The following is a 21,522-nucleotide window of genomic DNA, read 5'->3' as shown; positions in this document are numbered from 1 at the left end:
GCTGAGACTATGGTCATCCAGTGAAGGATTTGCAGTCAGAAAAGATATTTGAGGGAAGGGGAGACTGTATCACACAGAGTATAGCAAAAGCTTCAAAGTGCAGCAAAAGCTACAAAAGTAGGAATGAGTGAAGTTAATTTCAGATACATTGAATGTCTCACTTGTTCTTTATTCCAGTGATTTTAACATTAAGATGATATGTAGAACAAGTTTGTCTTAATTGTGTGCTGTGATATCAGATGTGACCAAGGCCATGTTTGGGTGGGCACGCCCCCTTGGGGGCTGGGCATGTTGGTGGGCACACCCCTTTGGGGGTTGGACATGGTGAGCACGCCCCTTTTGTGACTGGACATGGTGGGCATGGCCCCTTTTAGTGGCCATGTTGTCCTCCTTTTTGGTTTCCAAAATATGGCCACCCTAAATACATCTTCAGAGTTGTTAGTTGTAAAGCAGCCTTGCCCCAGATCTGCATCACAGGAGGAACGGATTAACACTATCCCTCTGCAGCCCACATGGAAATCCCCCTACCCCGCCCTGTTATTTGCCCAAGGAGGGAGGCTTTTCTTGGCACTATTACATCAGGAGATCGAACTGGGAAGATACATCCTGTTCATTCTAACTAAAAGTCATTTGTATGACTCAGACCTGGTCAATGCACGCTATCCTGTACTCGCAAATGCTGCTGTACAGTTTTGATATTAAAGGCCGCACCACGTACAACACACGCCTTAAGCAAACAATTAGCCTAACGCAACGTGAGAACATTTTTTCCTGCCAGCCTCTACTTGTAACTTTTGTTTGCTTTTTATTGTCATTTTATTAATTGTTATTAAAGAAACGAGTGCGAAGAAACATGGGCCAAGTCGCCGCGGCCCGCCTCTTGAACCGGCCGCAGTTCCAAATTAGGCGCGCGCTCCGCCTGCTGCTGCTGCTACTGCTGCTGCAGAACCACGGCAGAAGCCCTGCTCATCGCGATGGATTTCCCTGAATCCAGACGAGGAGGGAAGAATGTCGCCTTGCGGCCTGAGGGAACACTGAGGCCTTGTAGGCGCTTTGGCGAGGAAAGAAAGCGGCGGCGCCACGTAGCAAAGGGGAGGAGGAGGAGGAGGAGGAGAGTTCTCCCGAGGGGGAGAAACAGCCGGGGAACTGGGAGCTATAGACCGCTCTCTGGTCAGCCCGTCTCCCTACTCTCCAATCGTCTCCTCCTCCTTTATAGTTAGACGGCCTTTTCGCCGAGTGCGGCTCTGTAGCCTGGCTTAGCGGTTCATGCCGTTAACACACGCAGACAAGCGGCGTCACGCTCCAAACTAACCGCTTCGGGCAGGGGTTGGCTCCTCCTACTTGCGAGGAGAGACGGGGTGGGATTTTGTTGTCCTCCTCCTCCTCCACCCCACCCCACCCCACCCCCTCTCCACGTTTGCAGCTTTGGGAAGCCGGGATTTCAGCGCAGGCCCCCTCGACCTTTCCATCCCGCGCTCGCCCCTTGCTATGGAAGGGCCAGGAATGCCGCCCGGCCGGAGGAGGCACCGTCGCCGCCGCTGCTGCTGCTCGCCGCTGCTGCTCGCCTTGCTGGTGAGCTGCGTGGCGTGTCAAGCTCCGCCGGTGCCGGCCGGGGAGACCCCCTGGGACGGCAAGGACGTGCTCGTCGAGCGCAGCTACGTGCCCGAGCAGTGCCCGCGCACCGTCCGCTCCGGCGACTTCGTGCGCTACCATTACCACGGCACCTTCCCCGACGGCACCAAGTTCGACTCCAGGTAGCCTCCCCCCCGCCCCCTCCTCCTCCTCCTCGACCGGTGCGGCGGGCGAATAAGAGAAGGCCGGGGGGACCGAGGCGAGAGCTGCAGCGCAAAGCCAGGCGTGCTTACTCGGGAGTAAGCCCCGCTGAAGGCAGTGGGGCTCGCTTCCAGGTAGGTGTGCGGAGGCTTACAACCTCAGGGCTGTAGCTCCGTGACAGGCAGAGGAGAGTTTTGCATGCAGAAGGTCCCAGTTTCGGTCCCTGGCGTGCATCCCCAGAGTTCGCAGGGTTGGGGGAAAGCCCCCAGCAAGCACCCGAGACATCAAAGAGCCATTGCCCCGTCAGAGCAGACAGAGCCCTGTGCTGCATGGATGCGAAGTACGGCAGCTATGGCTGTGAGCGAATGCCAGGGGAACAGCCCTTCGGGGGAAATGCCTGCCTGCCAGCATCTCCTGCAAATTCAGGCGAGATGCATATAGGCTTCTCCGCTGACCTAGAAAGCTTCGCCCTAGGCAGAAGGGCTGCTTCCAAGGTTACCTTATGGGTAAAGGTGCACACCCATGTGCCTGCAGGCGTAATACTGGGAGGATGCTACATCCCTTTCCGTATGGGAGGCACTTTGGAATGTCCCACCTTCCCTGCTGGTACAATTTTCAACAGACTCCATTTCATTGTGTGGCCTCCGAACATGTCCTTCTTTTGGGTTTCCCACAGGCAGCTGTTTGGCCACTGTGTCTGGTCTAAAAAGACCCTTGGTCTGATCCAGCAGAGCTCTTCTTCTAGACCCTGAAAGAAGATGAATTTAATTATAACTTTGATACGCTATATGCATTACTACCAGTTGGATGTAGAATATTTTTAACATAATCTTTTTTTAAAAAAATAAATAAATTCCCCCATAAACTTTCTCTCAGTAGGGTTGGAAACCTCAGGCGCATGAGCCAATTCCAGCCCTCTCACAGTCCTAATCTAGGGTTTGTACCCCCTTTCATCTGACCTTGATGGTTTGGCGGTTTCCCGGCTCTCTTATTCTAAAAGGCAGTAGAAGTTGGCAGTGAAGTACGCTTTCCATCTATTGGAAAAGCAGCCCGAGAGAGTTTCTCCAAAATTAAATTCAGCCTTCAGTCTGAAAGAGGTTCCACACTCCTTGTTCCTGCATTGAGCAGGGGGTTGGACTCGATGGCCTTATAGGCCCCTTCCAACTCTAGTATTCTATGATTCTATGTTCAGGATTTTTTTGTAGCAAAGTTACACCAGTCTCTTGATCATTATTGACATGCTTTTTTGCAACTTTCCCAGGCCTTTTGAGATGGGCAGCTAGAACCTTGCACAATATTCCAGCTGGAGCCAAACTAGCTTTGATGGCTTAACAAAAAATTTAATCTAGTGTTTCTCAAATACCTTTGCACTAAAATTAGTGCTCAAATAAAACAAGTTACAATTAAAACATTAAAACTCATCAAATAAATCCATCCCAATAAACACACACAAAATTAAAACACACCAATAAGAAGGGGAAAAAATGGTACCCACCAGATTGAAATCTGTCTAAATAAAAAAATTATTTGAAAGGGTTTTTTTCACTCACCACTCGAAAACTACTAGTGGTCTTGGTGAATCACTTACAGTGCAATCTTACACAGCAGGCATGGAGAACCTCCATCTTGGGAATAAATGCAGCCCTTGAGGGTTTCCCCTCTGGCTCACGAACCTTATTTTCCAGTTCCCACCCTTTTTACCTGCTCCAGCACCAAGAGAGAAGGGAAAGGGCTTATCTCTGATTGGTAGTACATCAGAAATAAGCTGTTTCCCCAAGCCAAATGCTGAAAGTGGAGAAAGGGCTTATCTCATTAGCATATCAGAGATAAGCCCTTTCCTCTGCTCGGTGCTGAGATAGAGAGCCTCTCTTGGTGCTGGGCAGAGAAAATGGCCTTCAGTTGATATTCATGGATCAATTGAGGAGGTGGGCTGGGAAGTGTGAAATTGTGTGTAGGGGAGTTGTATGCAAGCAGTGACTTCACGCACATAGGGCAATGGCCTTGGCCACTGCTTGCATGTGGCCCTCAACATTCCAGCCCTGGGCCAATTTGCTGCTTGGGCCGGAAAAGCTTGCTCTCTCCTGCTATACATAGTTACCTGTAAGTCCCATTGAATTTAGTGGGGCTTACTTTTGAATAGACATGCATAGGATTGCACTATTAATAAACTGTTGTTTGTTGTACACATCATTAATAACCACAGCCATGGCTTTCTAAATAGGTGTTTATGCCTTTATTGGCCTGGTTCAGACAACATGCTAAACCATGCTGCTTAACCACAAAATGGTTAAGGGAATGCATTAAGGTCAATGCATTCCCTTAATCATTTTGTGGTTAAGCAGCATGGTTTACCGTGTTGTCTGAACCAAGCCAATGTGAGCTAAGGTCTATGAAGTCAGGTGTAACTTTCATATCTTTAAACTCAGGTCTGTTTCAGCATTCAAGGGCCCTGAGATGGGTCTTTTTAAAAGGTAAATATTATAGGGGAAATTAGTAGAATGCACCAGTGTCATATTATGAAAGTCATGGGCTTTAGATTAGACTTTTGAATAATCCAGCCATAGTCAAAATGGCCTTGATCTCCATAATTAGAAAACTTCAGGGCCAAGTACAGACATTCTTGATGGTTCTGCAACCTTTCACAAACCACCTGAATGAAACTCATGGACCAGTAGAGATCCATGGACCACAGTTTGAGAACTTCTGAATTAGACACATTCATGGAGGATTGCTCTGTCAACATCTGTTAGCTATGACAGTAACTGGGGAAGGGGTAAATGTTTTGAGCTGTCAATGAAATCTGTAAATGAGGTTTAAATGAATTACAAATGAATAGGTAAGTAAGATATTTTATCTCTTTCTAGCTATGACAGGGGCTCCACGTTCAATGTGTTTGTGGGTAAAAACCAGCTTATTACTGGAATGGACAAAGCTCTCCTTGGCATGTGCGTGAATGAGAGACGATTTGTAAAAATTCCACCCCACCTTGGCTATGGGAGTGAAGGAGTTTGTAAGTATAAGTATAAACTTAGGCTGGCTATTGAAATTTATAGTTACAAAGAAAGGTTGCAAAAAGTTCATAAAATTTATGATCTGTGGATTTATTGCTATCAAATTAGCTGTATTCATATGACATAATTCATGGATCTGAATGTGCAGATGAGAAGGAAGTTGGATCAGGCTAGCGGGCCCTGCTCTGAAGCTCCACAAGTTTATTAGAAGTTCCAAGCTTCTGAGCAACACATCAGATACAATGATTTCCCCTTTTCGTCCACATGATTAGATCCATAGCTATGTCATATTAATAGAATTAAAGAGTTCTGGTTAATACAGGCAGAAATAGAATGACTTAGTAGGTACATTTTTAGTCTAGGAGGTATATAACTTGCCTTTGTTCAAGCTTTCTCCTTCCTCCAGATATGAGGTAGGTCTTTGCGAAAATCTTGAGAATTCGTTTTCATTTAAAAAGAAGTAAACTTCTAGTGATGGTAGTTGCAGAAAACACATGAGGACAAAATGTCCAGTGTGTTCCTCCATACAGATCAAGTTGCTATCCCTGTTTGTTTATGTGTTTAAATTCTATAGCTCTCTTAACCTCCAAAAATGAGTTCTAACCAAGATGAGTACAATGTAGTACTTCAACAGCGGCATAGTGAAAAGCCAAACCAAGCTTTAGGCTAGTTGTTTCCCAAACATTTTGATAGCTAAGGCACACTTTTTTCTGAATTAAAATTGGAGGCCTATGTCAATCTTGCAGCCCCAAAGGTTTGCTTTTAGAGCCTAAAACTCCCATCAACCCTAGCCAGGATAGCCAATGGTGAGAGATCATGGGAGCTGAAGACCAAAACATCCAGAGAGCCTCAAGTTGCCCACTGTTGTTTTAGAGTAAGGAGGATTGAGAATTACCCTCTCCCTCACCCCCATTGAATAGTTTCAATTTTGTATGTTTGGTGATCTGGATGTACCTCCAGATTTGAAGGAGGGAAGACCAGAGCAATGACTCATGCAGAGATGCAACATGCAACTTCCTCTGAGGGCAGAGAATTCTTGTATTGGGAGTGACTGAATAAGCCAGACACTTCTGATGCAGAAAAATGACAGGAGATGGATTGCAAGGAGGTAAATCTAGATCAGTGAATACTGCAGACATGCAGTAGGCAGCATCTTGTCAGGTTTAGTGCTTTGGCATCACAAGAGACTTCTCATGGCATAACAGCAGTTCTTTTTTGGCACATGTTTGAGAGTGACCGCACTGAGGATGGGATTGCTCTTCTTGCCATTGTGTAGTCTCCAGTGCCTCACATTGAGCCTGCTCACACATCATGACATCCCAGCGTGGGTTAGTTTACCCCTGGGGACACCCGTGGGCATTGGTTTTGCATGGTGCCCATGGGCATCCAGCTTGCCATGTCATGCGAACCCAGGTGGCAAGGGTGTTTAAGGGTTAGACAAATAATCCTAAAACAGGTATGGGTTATTTAAACCCTGAGGCCTGGGTTTGCATGGCAAGCTGGGTGCCATGCAAAAATGGCCCCTGCAGGCATCTGGCACAACACAATAGCCCCTGCAGGTGAATTAACCCAGAGTAGGCTGTCCTGTCCTGGAAACCAAGTTGTTTTGTATTGGCTTTAAACTCCTGAATGTCCACTTGAATTTGTTCTCTTGCTCCCCCTTTTGGTTTATTATCTTTTTTTACTCATTAAGCATTCTGAACTGCTCTGTATTAGAAGCTTCTGAAGTATTCTTTTCTATCTCAGCTGCCATTCTGGATATACGTCAGGAAATGAAAAGCATTTAGTCTCTTACCATTGTACCTGTATCATGTGGGAGATCTAAACTGCCTATCATGTGACTACTCCTACATTTTTCACATATAGTCTACCTGCAGAAGCTACAGGAACAAGAATATACCATATTTCTTCACTTTTTTTCCAATATAAACATCTCTAAAAATGGGGTGCGTCGTAGAATCGCGGGTGTGTCTTAGGGTTTTTTTTTCTGTTGGTGGTACTGAAATTAGTGTGTGTCTTACAATCGATGGCATCTTACAATCGAAGAAATACGGTAAATGAAAGTCACAGAGATAATTTGAAACCAGAGGTTGTAATTTGAGAAGTCTCTGTTGTGGAGAAGTCCTAAATGCTGAATGTTCATCTCCTTTTTCTTCATCTGGTGCTTACATTAATGGAACATTGCCCTTGTTTGTAATTTTGTCCTTTATCTTATTAATAGTGGGTTCTGTGATTTTAATTGTGGTTGGTTGTAAGCCATCTTAAGAGTAGGATAAGACAGGATATAAATATTTAAAATACATAAATCCCATAACAATTCCTTTGTCCCCTAATGTATATAACTATATCTTTAAAAACATAATTAAGGCTGTAAACTTATACCCTCTTACATGGGAGTAAACTGCATTGAACTAAATGGGGGTTACGTCTGAGATTGCATTGTGAGTAAATCTAAGTATTTCTGTAGCATTTCTAGGGATCTGGTGGGGCTGTAAGGAGGAGGGGAAGTCTGTTTCTACCAGCCTAAAATTTGGATCCAGCCCAATGTGATTTTTATACTAGTATTTGGTGAAGAAATGGAATCATATCCTTTTTAATATATTTTGCATCTACAGCTGGTGTAATTCCTGCAGATTCAGTACTTCATTTTGATGTGCTTTTGGCTGATCTTTGGAATTCTGAAGACCAAGTTCAAATCCATACTTATTACAAGCCGGAAAATTGTACAAGGACAGTTCAGGTGTCTGACTTTGTAAGATATCATTACAATGGGACATTTCTAGATGGAACACTGTTTGACTCGAGGTGAAGTTAAAATATTTTTTCCTCATGTTTTTTTTGGGTGCATTGTATCATTTTGGGGGGCATTTACAAGAATTTAAATAAAACTGAATAAAAAGATTTTGTTGGCAGGGCCGGGAATGATCTAGATTTTGGAGAGCTATTTTCTATTAGAATAGATAATACTAGGCTAAATGGATCAATGGTCAGACGTAGTAGAAGGCAGTTTCATATGTTTATATATAGCAACAAGAGCAATAATTATAGAATGCACCTATTTAAAAATGAAAGTGTCATTGCCTTTGTGTAGCTAATTTTAGTTATTTATATCTGATATATGTAACATTGTTTATAACAAATACAGTATCTTTGTACATTGACTCTCCCCTGTTCAAGTCTTCCAACTTTTTCTCTAGTTCCCAGTGCTAAATTGAAGATGCGATTCATTTATATTTCCAGTCATAATAGGATGCGAACATATGACACCTATGTGGGAATCGGTTGGCTAATCCCTGGTATGGACAAAGGTCTGCTTGAAATGTGTGTAGGAGAAAAGCGAATAATCACAGTGCCACCTTTCCTAGCCTATGGAGAAGATGGAGATGGTAAATACCAGCTTTGGTTATCCCCCATAGTCAATATATTGCAAAGGCAACCTCAAAACCTAAATCAGCAGGATATATTTCCACAGCATATTAATTCATAGTGATTTTTTTTGGTAGGAATCAGTTGATCAATCAATAAACAAAATACTTGATTGGCTATTGAGCTTTTTAATTCCAGTTACTGATGAAGAAAGTTTTGCTTACCATTTTCTTTTAATTTTTTTTTCTAGCTAGATAACTGGCAGAATAACAAGGCTGCTGTTAGCAAAAGAAAATTATTTTAAAATTTCTTACACTTTTTCCTGCAAGACCCCACTGATTATAAGATTTGGGGACAAGAAGTACTCTGGACTGGAACCATGCTTGCACATTGTTACTGAATGTGTGAACTGTCCCATTTTTTCCCCTGGTAAAAAGGTATTTTCTGCTGTTTCATGATATGTCGTGATATGATAGGGATATAATAACAGCCGATACTATGACAAAATTGCAGAAATTGGCTGTACAGATTAGTAGAGCTAAATTTATTGGCCTATATAGAGATAAAATTGTTAAGGCATATTAGCTCATGCTCAGGATATCCCTAGACTAAGGCCACAGCTAAACCTAAGGTTTATCCTGGGATCATCCAGGGTTCGCCCCTGCCTGAGCACTGGATCCCCTGTGTGTCACCTAGATGAACAGGTTTGACCCCTGGACGATCCAGGGATAAACCTTAGGTCTAGCTATGGCCTAAGTTGCTAGAAAGCATGAGCAAAGAAAATTGAAACGGAGCAGTTTGTAAGTGCATTTGCTTTCATAAAGCATCCTGAAGCATCTATTACTGACCACTAATGAAGATAATACAGTGAGCCTAATGGGAGGGGTGCCATTTGATACAAGAGAGTGTGTTTTAAACAAGGCTTAAAAGGCCTGTTCTTTGATTTATTTAAGTTTAAATTGCACAGAAGTAGTTCATATCAAGGGTATTTGTTATGGTGTCTTTTTATACTCCATAAATCCAGAAATATATTTATATTCTTGAGGAATAATCACATGTGATTTAAACCACAGAGGGAATAACTCCCCCTCTGAGCCCTTAAATGGTGCTCCTGCTTGATTTGACCCTATGTGGCCTTTCTAGTATTTCTTACCTTGATAATTGGATTCTCTGGATTCAGAATTATTGGCCCATGCTGTATTAGGATCTTACAACAACTAATTGGAAGGACGGATGTTTTTTACATTCTAAGAAGACCATGTGCAATCAGAGAAACTTTAAAGCTACAGTCCTTTGTATACTTTCTTGAAATGAACTTGATTGAACAAGGTTAGACTTCTGAGCTGAATATATCTAGGATTGGGCTGCTAGTATAATTAAAAATAAACTGTAGAATGATGGAGAGTAGTATATCTATCTTATGCTAATTCAAAACATGTAGCTGTTTTGAAATTGGTAGGGGGAAATTATCAAAACTATATGGTAGCATGGAATTGATGTGTATGTATGTGTGGGATTAGCTTGGATTTTTCTGAATCACTACACTGATAGAATTGCCTGCTGTCTGCATTGCTTACAGGTAAAGAAATTCCGGGTCAGGCTTCTCTTGTCTTCGATGTGGCTCTCCTAGATCTCCACAACCCCAAAGATAGCATCACTGTGGAAAAGCAATATGTGCCTGAATCCTGTGAGCGTAGAAGCCAAGTTGGGGACTTCCTCAGATATCACTATAACGGCACACTCCTGGATGGCACATTGTTTGATTCCAGGTATTCAGATTACTATACATGCAGTTCTTACTTTCTGGTTTTGTATGTGTCCTTAGCAATCCTTAGCTTCTTTTTGTCAGCAGTCATGAAAGGTCTTCTAAGAGGCTGGGTATAAAAGTCTTCAATAATAAATAAATATGAGAGAGACTCTTTCCAAAAGTAGAGCAATAATTTCACCCAGTTATGTAAAATTTCCAGAAATTTTGAGGCCATGAGGGGAGGGGGAAAATGGGAAAACTTGGAAAAATGCAAAAATAAGCAATACTTACTTTTAAAGTGCTCTTTAATGCTTTATGTATGTATGTTCTGCATTTTAGAATTTTAGAATTTTAAATTTTGTATACTCGTTTCTATTTCAATTTTAGAATTGCCCAGAGAGCTCTAGCTATGGGGGCAGTATATAAATGAAATGAAATGAAATAAAATAAATAAATAAATAAATAAATAAAACTTGAGAGGAGTCATCTTGGACTTCTCTCTCTTTGCAACAAGAAATTTAAAGAATAAATTTACAGAAGTTGGTGTTGTAGAATGATTTTTTTTATCACAGCTAATAGAGATCAGCATACGAAATTCAAGCACTTGAAAATTTTACAAATACTTCATATTTTTCCTTTAGCATAATTTTACTGTGTAAAGTTTCGTATTTTGCAAGTGGATTGTGATAAACGTAGTGTAAAAATATATTGCATGTGTTGGTTGAAGTAATAGTGCCTTATCTTCAGGGCTAGGTAAATACAAAAGATCATGCCTAGCCATTAAAATAGCACAAACCCATAAAAAATGCAATTCTTGTAATTTCCTGAATATGCTGCAAGCAAGAAAAGTACTTAGCACATGGCTGGGATTTTGCCAGTTTCTAATTTTGTTAGTCAGACAAAAGGATTTGAAATGTACAGGAGCTGACAACACCTGGGAATACTCAGCCGTTGTTCAAGATATCTGTTGGTTGACAGACCCTGTATGTAGATGGGAGCATGGATATGGTGCATTGTAAAGCAGTTCCAGGTGCACTTAAGCCTATTGAAACCAAACATGCTTAAACCCTTAATCACTGTGATGTATTGTAGTCACAACCAGCATTCATTCAAGTCTTTGCTGCTGGTTTTATTCAATCACTACCTTTACGATCAGGAGTTGCATTATATCGGGGTGAAAAACTTATGGCCCTCCTGAAGTTTTGGCCTACAACTGCCATTTACTATGCTGGGTAGAGGTGAAGGGAGTTGTAAGCCAAAACGTCCAAGGGGCCACAGGTTGCCCATCCCTGCATTATATCAATAATATTTTTCCAAGTTATTGAGAGGAGAGGGAGGGAGGATAAATGTGTAGCCTAAATTGTTGTTAAAAATAAGACACAGTAAATTGTATGCAGATTGTACCTATAGCGGTTCTGTGTTTGCTGTGGTACTAAGTAAGCTGTAGACGCTGTTCAGATGACACTCTAAGCCATGGTTGTTAAGCATTTTGAGCTAACCATTATGGTTTAGCATGTTGCATGAACCATGACTAAGCATGCCATGTGAATCATTCCTAACCATGGTGGCTACATAACCATGGTTAAAACATGCTCACTAACCATTTGCTGCAAAAGGGTTAGCAGCCTAACCATGGCTTAGTGCAGTGGTTCCCAAACTTTTTCAGGTAACCGCTCCCTTGGTTCCACAAACTCATTCCCAGTGCCCCCTACCCTACACTATAAAAATCGTTATTCAGAATAGCGGTTTTCAACGACCCACTAAGGAAGATAATAACAATAAAATTCAAAACATTAACAATTAATTGAACATTTATTCAAAATCCAAAGCACCCGCCACAGGCTTGCCGAGGGAGGGAGGGAAAAGAGAGCAAACGCCTCCGTTTTGCAGTGCGCGTGGCGGGACACACCAAGCAGGGTATGTCTCTTCATTAGTGTTTTGGTGCTTTTGAAACATTTCAATTCACCGTTAAAAGGACTCTTCTTAAACTGTATTATACATGTGTGGATTCTTCCTCTATATGGCTTGGGACCAAACTACCTTCTCCCATAAAAATGTCCCTGGGTTTTAAGACCTTCTGGAGAGGTGCTTCTTGGAAAAGACCACCTCGAGCACCTCCCTGCTACCCCTTTGCCTCTTAGCGCCCCCCTGCCACCCCCTGCCTCTTAATGCCCCCCTGTGCAATCCCACCGCCCCCAAGGGGGCAGTACTGCCCACTTTGGGAACCACTGGCTTAGTGTGTTGTTCTAACAGGTCCATATTTGTGTTCTTAGTGGAAGTGGTCTCAATAAAGCAAAATCTTTTCTGTAGTTATTCACGGAACCGAACATATGATACCTACATTGGGAAAGGTTATGTGATTGCTGGGATGGATGAAGGCTTGCTTGGTGTATGCATTGGAGAGAAGAGGAGAATAACAATCCCACCTCACCTTGGGTATGGAGAAGAGGGAAGAGGTGAGTACATTTATTCAGCGCATTCTTAAGTAGCAGTATCCTGCAGTTCAGTCATCTTCTATTACATTTATTAAAATATTTAAGGACTAATGTAGTACATAATATGTGTATGATGCTTCCAGGCAGAAGTTTTTTAATTTTCAGGCATTCTGCAGTCATGCAATATTATACAATCACTCTCAATTTAACAATGTGTTCGTGCAGCTGGATTCGCACATCATGATAATTCAGACTTCAATAACCCATTGCCAGATGTCTAGCGAAGTCTTTTGCTCACAGGTTTTGCAGACATTTAGTTCCACCTTCCCAAATGGTGGATGCATAAAGCAACAAATCAATAGTGAATATTTTATTTATCTAACATTCCTTTTTCAAGTGAACTGAAAATGTTATTAGTACAAGGGGGAAAGATCACAATTATATCTGCAGTGATTGGAGAAAAATCTTTTCATCTGCAATCCTTAGACACCTAGGAGGGAATTCCAGAGACCATATGATAGATTGGATCTCCCCACTCTTGGAGGTAGAGACAGAGGTCCACCCTCAAAGAGGGAAATTCAACCTTGAATTCACCCAGCTCCTGTGGAAACTTCTATTGCCCTTACTTCCTCAGTATTAGAGTTCTGACATCAGGAGACATTATAAACAGGACAGTTCAGGGCCATGTCCCCAAAGGAGTCAAAGCCTTCCTGGTCTCTGGCCATGGCCCCACCATGAGGAAAAATTTACACCAGCCTTAAATCGGGTATAAATATTTTATCTCCTTTTGCGTGCAATGGGGGGTGGTTGGAATAGGGCAATCCCCTCCTTCCTGGGAACTGGAATGAAGGGAGATCAGTTGCTATGTTGGAGACTGACACTGGAGCACTCCCACTGTGCAAGCAGGATTGCGCTTTAAACTGTGATGCTGAGGATTAGAGACCCCATGTTTGGCCCAAGTTTTTTTAAAAAAGAAAGATGATGTGCACCAGACACATATTCCGAACAGCTTTGACTAAACGGGAGAAACACAGGATAGGGAAATGCTGAAAACTTACTGATCCCCCAGTGGAAAGAAGCAAAGGGATTCTTAAAGGTGTTGGCATGTAAAAGTGGCCTCAGTTGTTAACAAGGAAGCATCTAAAGAGGATGCATGTGTGAGCATTTCCTTGGACTTTGTGGTAATGGCAGAACTGGTGACTTGGTGCATCCCTTTTACAGTGTAATCCAGACTTTAAACTGAAAGTGCAAAAGGAGCCCAAAGTTACTCTGAGTGATTTCGTTATTTAAAATGCTCTGTACACGCATTTTAACTTGATATTCTGTAAACCTTAAAGGTTGTAGCAGCTTTTTACTGCAAGTTAACCCAATAAAAGATACAATTTCACCCAGTTAAATGTCTCTGGTCCTGTTTCATTATTTTTCATCAGTGCAGTTATGTTCTCAAGATAAAGACAGGGCTGATAACATAGGTGACAATTAGCTCATGACCCAAAACCTCTTTAAAAAGTATATAGGATTTCTGCTAATGGAAAAATATAAAATATCTAAAAGCCTCTTCTACATAATTCAACATGAATTTTGGAGGTCCTCTTGAGCAAGTCTTATTTATTGCACAGTATACATTTTCAGTAGATTGAGTCTGTTGTGTACAGGGTGTCTAAAATTAAGAGAAGAGTGGATGTCTTTTTTTCATATGTTTGTTATTACAGGAAAGATTCCAGGATCTGCGGTGTTGGTGTTTGACATTCATGTGATGGACTTCCATAATCCTTCTGATTCTGTTGCTATTACCACTCATTACAAACCCAGCAACTGCTCAGTATTGAGCAAGAAAGGTGATTACTTGAAGTATCACTACAATGCCTCACTCCTAGATGGCACTTTGTTAGACTCAACGTAAGTATACCCTTTGGCATTGCGAAACTATAGGAGCTTGAAACTGGAGAAAATATTTTATACATGTGGGTTAAATCTGATTACTTATTCCTATACATTATTTGTATTCATTTAAAATAGATGTGTGACAGACTGGTATGATGGGAAGGCATAATCTAGACCATCTTTCCTCAGCATGGTGCCCTTCAGATGTTTGCACTGCAATTCCCATCAGCTCACCTAACATGGTTGGGGATTATGGGGGCTGTCGTCAAAAATGGAGAGGGAAGTGAAATGCCAGAAAGTTAGAGGCAGTAGCATTTTCATGCGATGATTAGCGTCATTGCCACCTAGTGTGTTCTGTATATTAGGCTTAAATCGAATGAATGAATGAATGAATGAATAAGTTTGTGATTCACTATTTTCTTTGCAGGGTTAGTCTTGGGAAAACCTATAATATCGTTTTAGGTTCTGGACAAGTTGTATTGGGAATGGATATGGGTCTGAGAGATATGTGTGTTGGAGAAAAACGAACAGTGATTATTCCTCCCCACCTCGGTTATGGAGAGGCTGGAGTTGGTAAGTCAAGTGTTTAGTGCACTAAAGCCAAGAAATTTATAGTAATGGAGACATGAATTTCTCATGTTTCTCTGCTGTGGGTGCCAGTTTATTTCTGTAAGTCATCTTATTTTGTTTTAAGTATTCTCATTGTTCTGTGGTGTCCCCATGTTATATCCTCCCTGTTCCTTTCTTCTGCTCATATCACAGAGTCTGAATTGTGTGAGATAAGGTAGGATTAGAGCAGTGATATTATTCCACAGTGTAAAAGTGGCTCATTACAGTAGCGTTTAACTGCAATTTAACTTTAAAAATGAGCCTAAAAGTTCTATCATCAACATGAGACGTTGCCATGTATGTGTGTAATAAAACCAATTTCTCTCTCAGAATGTTGAGTATAGCCTCAAATAATAAACTAATGTGCTATGTATTGCATATGAATTAGCAAATGTCTCTACATTAAGACTTAAACATACAAATAATTACAAAACCCTAATATGCTTGCTAGGAGAAAGCTCCTTAAATTTATTTTGGATCCAGGCGGTCTTATTTTTGCATTTATCTCAGTGGTTGAAATGTTATAGCTTGCATATGCTGGTGGTCAGTGGGTGAGATTTTGTTCTCTTCCGAAATACTTGCTGAAATATCCCCACATTGCAAAGGGTTAACATTTATTTTTGGCATTTACTGTGACAGAAGGAGAAGTGCCTGGAAGTGCTGTGTTAGTTTTCAGCATTGAACTGCTTGACTTGGTATCTGGCTTACCAGATGGCTATATGTTTGTATGGCATGATGACGTCTCTCCTAACCTCTTTGAAGAAATTGACAAGGATAACAATGGCGAGGTTCTTCTGGAAGAGGTAAGGTTTTGGCTAGTAAAGATTTTCTGATAGGTGCCAGTGAGTTCATAATACAACACATTGAGGATTGGAGCCCTAATCTCTTGGTTCAAGATCGCCTTCCCTAACAAGGTGCCCTCCAGATGTTTTATACTACATTGCCCATCAGCCTCAGCTAGCAGGACCAATTGTCAGGGGTGACAGGAGTTGTAGTCAAAAACATCTGGAGGGCATCACATTGGGAATGGCGACTTTTAAGCAATATGTTTACAATTATGCTGATATCATCACAGGAGAACCATTTCTGAGAAATGAAACAAATATTCCTATCCAAAGAGATGCTATAATTTTGCAGTTGATCTGGAATTGCTTTGAACATTCTACAAAAATGGAGAACAACTCACACTTGAAGGTTCTGTGCAAAAGAGGGAGAGGCTGCATAATTCATATTGTAGCTACTCCAGTGAAGAGAATCGGATTACATCTCAATTTAAATCGTTGTATTTGTAGCATAGGGCTATCTAAAGGTCAAGACCACTGGCACTGTTGCAATACATGCAAACACAGCTCGTGGTGGTGCTCCATTCCATTGGGTTACTTCTCACAAACCTGGCTGTAGTTGTATACATTCCACAACTTGAATCCTTATTAGATGGTTGGGCCCTTTTGGTGGCAAACATGTCCATAACAGATAATGAGTTGGTTCTGACTTAGTTATGCCTAGAGTACACTCATTGAAATCAATTGAATTCAGTGGGCCTACTCTATGCATGACTGTGGGTCCAACCCAATGTGTGCATTGGGCCTTAGCACTGTAAAGAATCTGGAGGTGCACTCAGGTGCTAAGCTATCACATGTGTGTAGTTTTTAAGGGTTAAATGACTTGGTATCAAAGCTCACTTTACTTCCCTAAAATCTTTGTATATTTCTCTTAATCCTAGTTTACTAAATATATTGACGAGCAAGTTAATTCTGGCAAAGGAAAGCTTGCTCCTGGCTTTGATTCTGAAACAATTGTGAAAAATATGTTCGCCAACCAAGACCGAAATGGAGATGGCAAGATTACTGCTGAAGAATTCAAACTGAAAGACCAGGAGCCACAAGGACATGATGAACTGTAGTTTTGTTTGTTTATATGAGCTGAACTGCTGTTAGAGTGTATGCACCATAGAAGTGGTCTGAAATGTGTGTGTACGAGTACAGTGGAAAAGAATGCCCTTGTCTCTGTATGTGTGAAGTAGGTAAAGGCATGGGTATATAATGGAAAAAAATATCTTATGGCAATTATATTATAAAACGTGAAGTGCCTCGATGGGTTTTAATGACTTTTAAAAGGAATACACACATTACTGTAGTGACACACAGCTTTTGTGATATATTTTTAAAGAGATGGCTTGGAATTTTTATCATGGGTTTGTGACCCAAAAATGTACATGTTTCTGTTAAAAGTAATGTGTGCATCTTGACATTGTTGTTACTCTCCAACATGCTTCGGTATCACAGCCCATGAGAATAAGATTAAGAAAGTGAGCTATTTGAAATTCCTACCCTAGCTCAGCTAATATACCTGGGCCAGGGCAAGAGGAGGGTATCTAGTATTAGACCTCTCCCCCAAATGTTTTGAAAGCCAGTTTCCAACCCAGATGTAATACTACCTTGGTAAGCTCTCCTGGTACCAGGGATCCATGCTTCCCTAAAGATTTGAATTGTAGCTCTGCTTGTAAAAACTTGTCATCCTTTTTAGATACCCACGAATTCATATTTGCTGTTCTTCACCAAAACCTTAGATGCATATTACAGAAAAAAGTATAAATCAGAAATGTAGTAGAAAGATGAAGCAATATGCATAATGATAAGATTATAACTGCATATGCAACATAAGATTACTGCATCTACTCCTTGAGTAGTTAGTAATCCTCAAGTAGATTAAAGAACTGTTCAAAATGTGCTTCAGATCAAATCCCAAACCACACTGGGTCTAAACCAGGAGAGTCTGGGACCTATTTTCACTCTGTGGGCTGTACCTCACCTCCCTTCCCTCCTGATGCCAGGGGGAAAAAGGCATCCAGAGGCTATGGAGCACCCAAAGGGTCAAAAATTAGCTTGTTAGTGGTTAAAGCTTCAAAATGGTTACTTCAGATGCCATTTTGTTTTTAATTTTGATGGGCGGGACAAAGCACATGCAGGTTTTGAGCCACATGTTGCCCATCAGTGGTTTATACGATCAATTTTTCAGACGTCGCCAAATCTTTAAAACAAGAGAATAAATTAGGTGAGAAACTCACTCCCCCAAAGCTTGATGCAAGTGGCATTAGTGGAAATGAACAAAGAGTCTTTCTCAGTGCAATGAGACCTCCTTTAACTGTAGAATGGTGCTGGTTTTAAACTTAAGACACACTTTAACAATGTTTTTACAGAAAGTAAAATTCTGTAATATTTTTTTTTACAAATTTGTAATACTAATAATGCCATGAGTATTTGTTGAATGTGATACATGCTGGTATTTTTATTAAATAAAATATTGACAAATACATCGTGCAAGACACTTCTATGTATGTGAGTAGGGATTGTGAAAGGTTTGGTGTTAAACAATTTTGATTGAAATTTTAGTTTTACATTTGAACTGATGGCTGTTGCTGGAATTGGAAATGGGACACATGGGTTCAGATCACATTCACAACTTCTTTGGGAGAGGGGAAAGGAACTTTGAACCACTTAGTAGCCCATCTATGAGAGACAGTTTGAGGAAAGATAAGCTAAGGATTGTAAATTACTTTGTATTCAAATGTGCCATGAATTATTAATACTTAACGTTTTAAAATATTCTGCAGGCTGAATCTGAACAACATGTGAAATACTCCTGTGTTTTTGGTCTCTTTTGGCAGAGTGGGATTTTTCTTTAGCTATCTGCGTGTAACACTACAGGAAAAAACCAGGGAGAGTAAGGGAATAGGGGCAAAACTCCCTAGGGCTTAACAAAGCTTTCTAGAAAACAAAGACAGGTCCAACTGATACATGTTATTAGCTTTATTGGATGGCACCTAAAATATAACCAAGATCTGAATGAGGGATCAGGCTGGCTTTGTTGAAATTACTGCAAACTCATGGGGAACCACTTCCTATAAATGACTCTGCAAGGATGGCTGTATACCCTAGGGTATCAGAGCAAGTATGCCTCAACACGAGGGAACGTGGGTGAGAGGGTGTTATAGTCGAATCCTACTTGTGGACTTCTCGTCATCTGGTTGGCTACTGTAGGAACAGAATCCTGGACTACATAGGCCTTTGGGTCTGATCCAGCATGTTTCTTGGTATGTTCTTAAGAATGAAAGTTGCATGTCAAAGTATTTGCTGACTAGGCATGAAGAGCACTCTAGCACATATTTATTTTTATTGCTCACATCTTATAGCTCACCTCACTAAAGGTAACACTGAAATAGTATCCTTTAAAGCTAGCTTGAAAACAGTTACAATGCTTCTGAAAATAGTATCTTCTGTCATTGGTATTCTTGAAATTAGAAAAAGGGACTTCAAAATTGTCCTGTGCCGAATTATAGGGCAAAAGAAGTACATTCTTGTGCAAATATTATTATAAAGCACTCTACAAGATCTGTTTCAGCATTACTTTGCTATCGCCAACTTGACCTTAAGATTTTGTTATTGTTTAGACCTAACTGTTCTTTCTAGTACAAAAGAGTGAATAGTGAGCTTTCTTACTCTGTGCTCTGGAACAGAGTATTGTTTTTAGGGATATACACAAACCTGCAGTATTGAACCTCTTCAGATTAAAGGTGAAATTTAAATTAAATGTAATCAAATCAATTATTTGCACATTTGCTTATTCACGATGCTTCTCATTTTTTACGACAGTTCCATATATACCAAAACCATCCCTTTATTGTGAGTGACCCTGCCCCCCCCAATGAAGGAGTCCTTTTCCAGTGACCCATACAGCCTTTCCATTGGAATAAATAACAGGTGCAATTAAAAGTGAAGGGTGTTTAACAGTACCAGAGAAATGGCCAGATGATCATGGATACAGTATATTACTTTCCAAATAATGTGACAATTGTATGACAAACAGCATCAGTATTATTTTTTTAAAACAGCACAGGCATGCTAATCTGTCCAATTGCTTCCAGCAGGAGGAAAACTAGCAGTTGCTGATAATGCATATTACAGAATCTTTTGTAGAATTGAGTTGGCCACATCCAGAGAGTCATCTTTCACCAAAACAATATCATAGGAGTCCATATATTTTTCCAGCAATTCTTCAACCTAGTTTTAAGAATGCAAAGAAAAACACAACTGTTAGGAGGAAAAGACCCTCAGACACCTCTGAAAATAAAAGAACAAAACTTAGCAAAAAAAGGTAGCAATGGCTTGGTTTTTTTAAACTAAGTAATGTAAATCTCTTGTTGGAAACTATGAGAAGGCCTTTGAATTTCATGTAAGTAATTCAAACCCTTTCCCATAATTTTGAGATTAGAGTTTATAATTATTAGTAAACTGAGCACAAGGTATGCAACACATTTACAGTAAGTTATATACAAAATCCACTTCGCACATTTGAAAGTCAGATTGAAGGACTATTATGTGTTATAAAAGAAGTAATAGAGCTAACAAGTAACTCCAATACACTGTAATTTGTAGCGTTGGATTAGGGTTGGGCAACATTGGGCTCTCCAGGACCAATTTCGTTCACACACCCCAGAGGTCGCACCCCTGCTGTTGAATTTTGTTGACAGCATCAGCAACAAAACAATTGGTGGTTTGCCACTGAATTTCAGTTGTAAAACACAATGGTGGCCTAAAAACGCTAAATTTAGCTTTAAACAAAGCTTCCAAGTGAAATCTTAGACCACCCGCATGGTTCCGGAAATTTTGTAGCAATTTGCTTCCGGAAATTTTGCAGGGGCATCGTGGGCCGTACTTAAGGCCAGAGAGAGTGCATCCGTGTGTTGCCCACCCCTACTTTAGTTTATACTATCATGGGTAGAATCTAATGAAATTCCTACTTGAGAGTAGACCCATTGAAATGAATGGGACTTAAGTTAGTCATGACTACCTGAAGACACAATGAAATGAATGGGGCTTAAGTTAGTCACGACTAACTGAAGTCCCATTCATTTCAATGGGTCTACTCTAAGACTTTAATTAGATTCTACCCCATGCCTAAACTGTGGTTTAGCGTGACATTAATGCAGAAACTAGCTGCAGTGAGCCTCAGACTTGTGAGTTCTCCCCTTCCTTCTCCTCCCAGATAGTGAAGGAAGAGAAGCGGTTCCACATAGACCTATCCAATTGGTGTCCACCAGGGAATTCCCTGCCTCTGGAGGTCAGGCAGGTGCCAACTTTATATTCCTATTGGTGCCTCCTGAAAAAGTTTTTCCAGGAACCCTTCCCTTGATGACCAGCCACGGTTCACTTTGCATCTTGCTTCTTTTTAAAATCTATTTTAATGTGTTTTATTCTGTTTTTATTTTATTTTATCTTGTACACCGCTCCAAAATTTTGAATGGGGAGCAGTATATAAATATTGCAAATAAAATAAATAAATAAGTTTGGAAACTTTCCCTTTTCATTAACTACAGCCTGCTGTGCCATTTTGACTTAGAACTGTGCTTAATTTTATCTATGATTGGTTTAAACGTGCCAGTTTCTTTAACTATGGCTTCAAATTGTATTGCTGAAATTAACAATGAACCAAATATGGAAGGAAAAGCTTTCAAACTTCTGGCTGTGTCAAAGGAGGGAGGAGGGGAGCATGAGTGTGAGGCCTGCTGCAGTTTGTTCATGTTGTACTAACTTGTCTAATATTCACATATTCTTGGCCTTGGCAATTTTAGTCTTTGAGGAAAACCGTAACTCGTTAGTATCTGGGGGTATTTTGCAGTAAACAGAATGCTGCATTA

The 21,522-nt window shown here is 40.8% G+C and overlaps 2 protein-coding genes across 5 annotated transcripts in view; one reads left to right on the top strand and one right to left on the bottom strand.

Annotated features, from left to right (window-relative positions):
- The first annotated feature begins 1,488 nt into the window (after positions 1-1,488).
- Positions 1,489-18,138, top strand: FKBP9 (FKBP prolyl isomerase 9). The gene is made up of 10 exons (XM_063129843.1): positions 1,489-1,754; positions 4,638-4,783; positions 7,400-7,589; positions 8,025-8,170; positions 9,730-9,919; positions 12,208-12,353; positions 14,045-14,231; positions 14,644-14,789; positions 15,465-15,628; positions 16,549-18,138. Exons 1-10 carry the CDS (start codon positions 1,489-1,491, stop codon positions 16,726-16,728), a joined length of 1,761 nt encoding a protein of 586 aa, XP_062985913.1. The 3' UTR covers positions 16,729-18,138.
- Positions 18,094-21,522, bottom strand: part of NT5C3A (5'-nucleotidase, cytosolic IIIA) — a 30,259-nt gene continuing 26,830 nt past the window's right edge. For all 4 annotated transcript variants that reach the window (XM_063129878.1, XM_063129855.1, XM_063129871.1 and 1 more), the window contains one exon: positions 18,094-19,885. In XM_063129878.1, coding sequence (XP_062985948.1) covers positions 19,784-19,885 — 102 coding nt within the window. In that variant the 3' untranslated portion in view covers positions 18,094-19,783. The remainder of the gene's footprint in view (positions 19,886-21,522) is intronic.

The sequence above is a fragment of the Elgaria multicarinata genome, chromosome 1 (genome assembly GCF_023053635.1).
Source record: "Elgaria multicarinata webbii isolate HBS135686 ecotype San Diego chromosome 1, rElgMul1.1.pri, whole genome shotgun sequence".
NCBI lineage: Eukaryota > Metazoa > Chordata > Lepidosauria > Squamata > Anguidae > Elgaria > Elgaria multicarinata.
The sequence above is the reverse complement of the archived record's forward strand: the minus strand, read 5'-3'. Positions and strand labels throughout refer to the sequence as shown.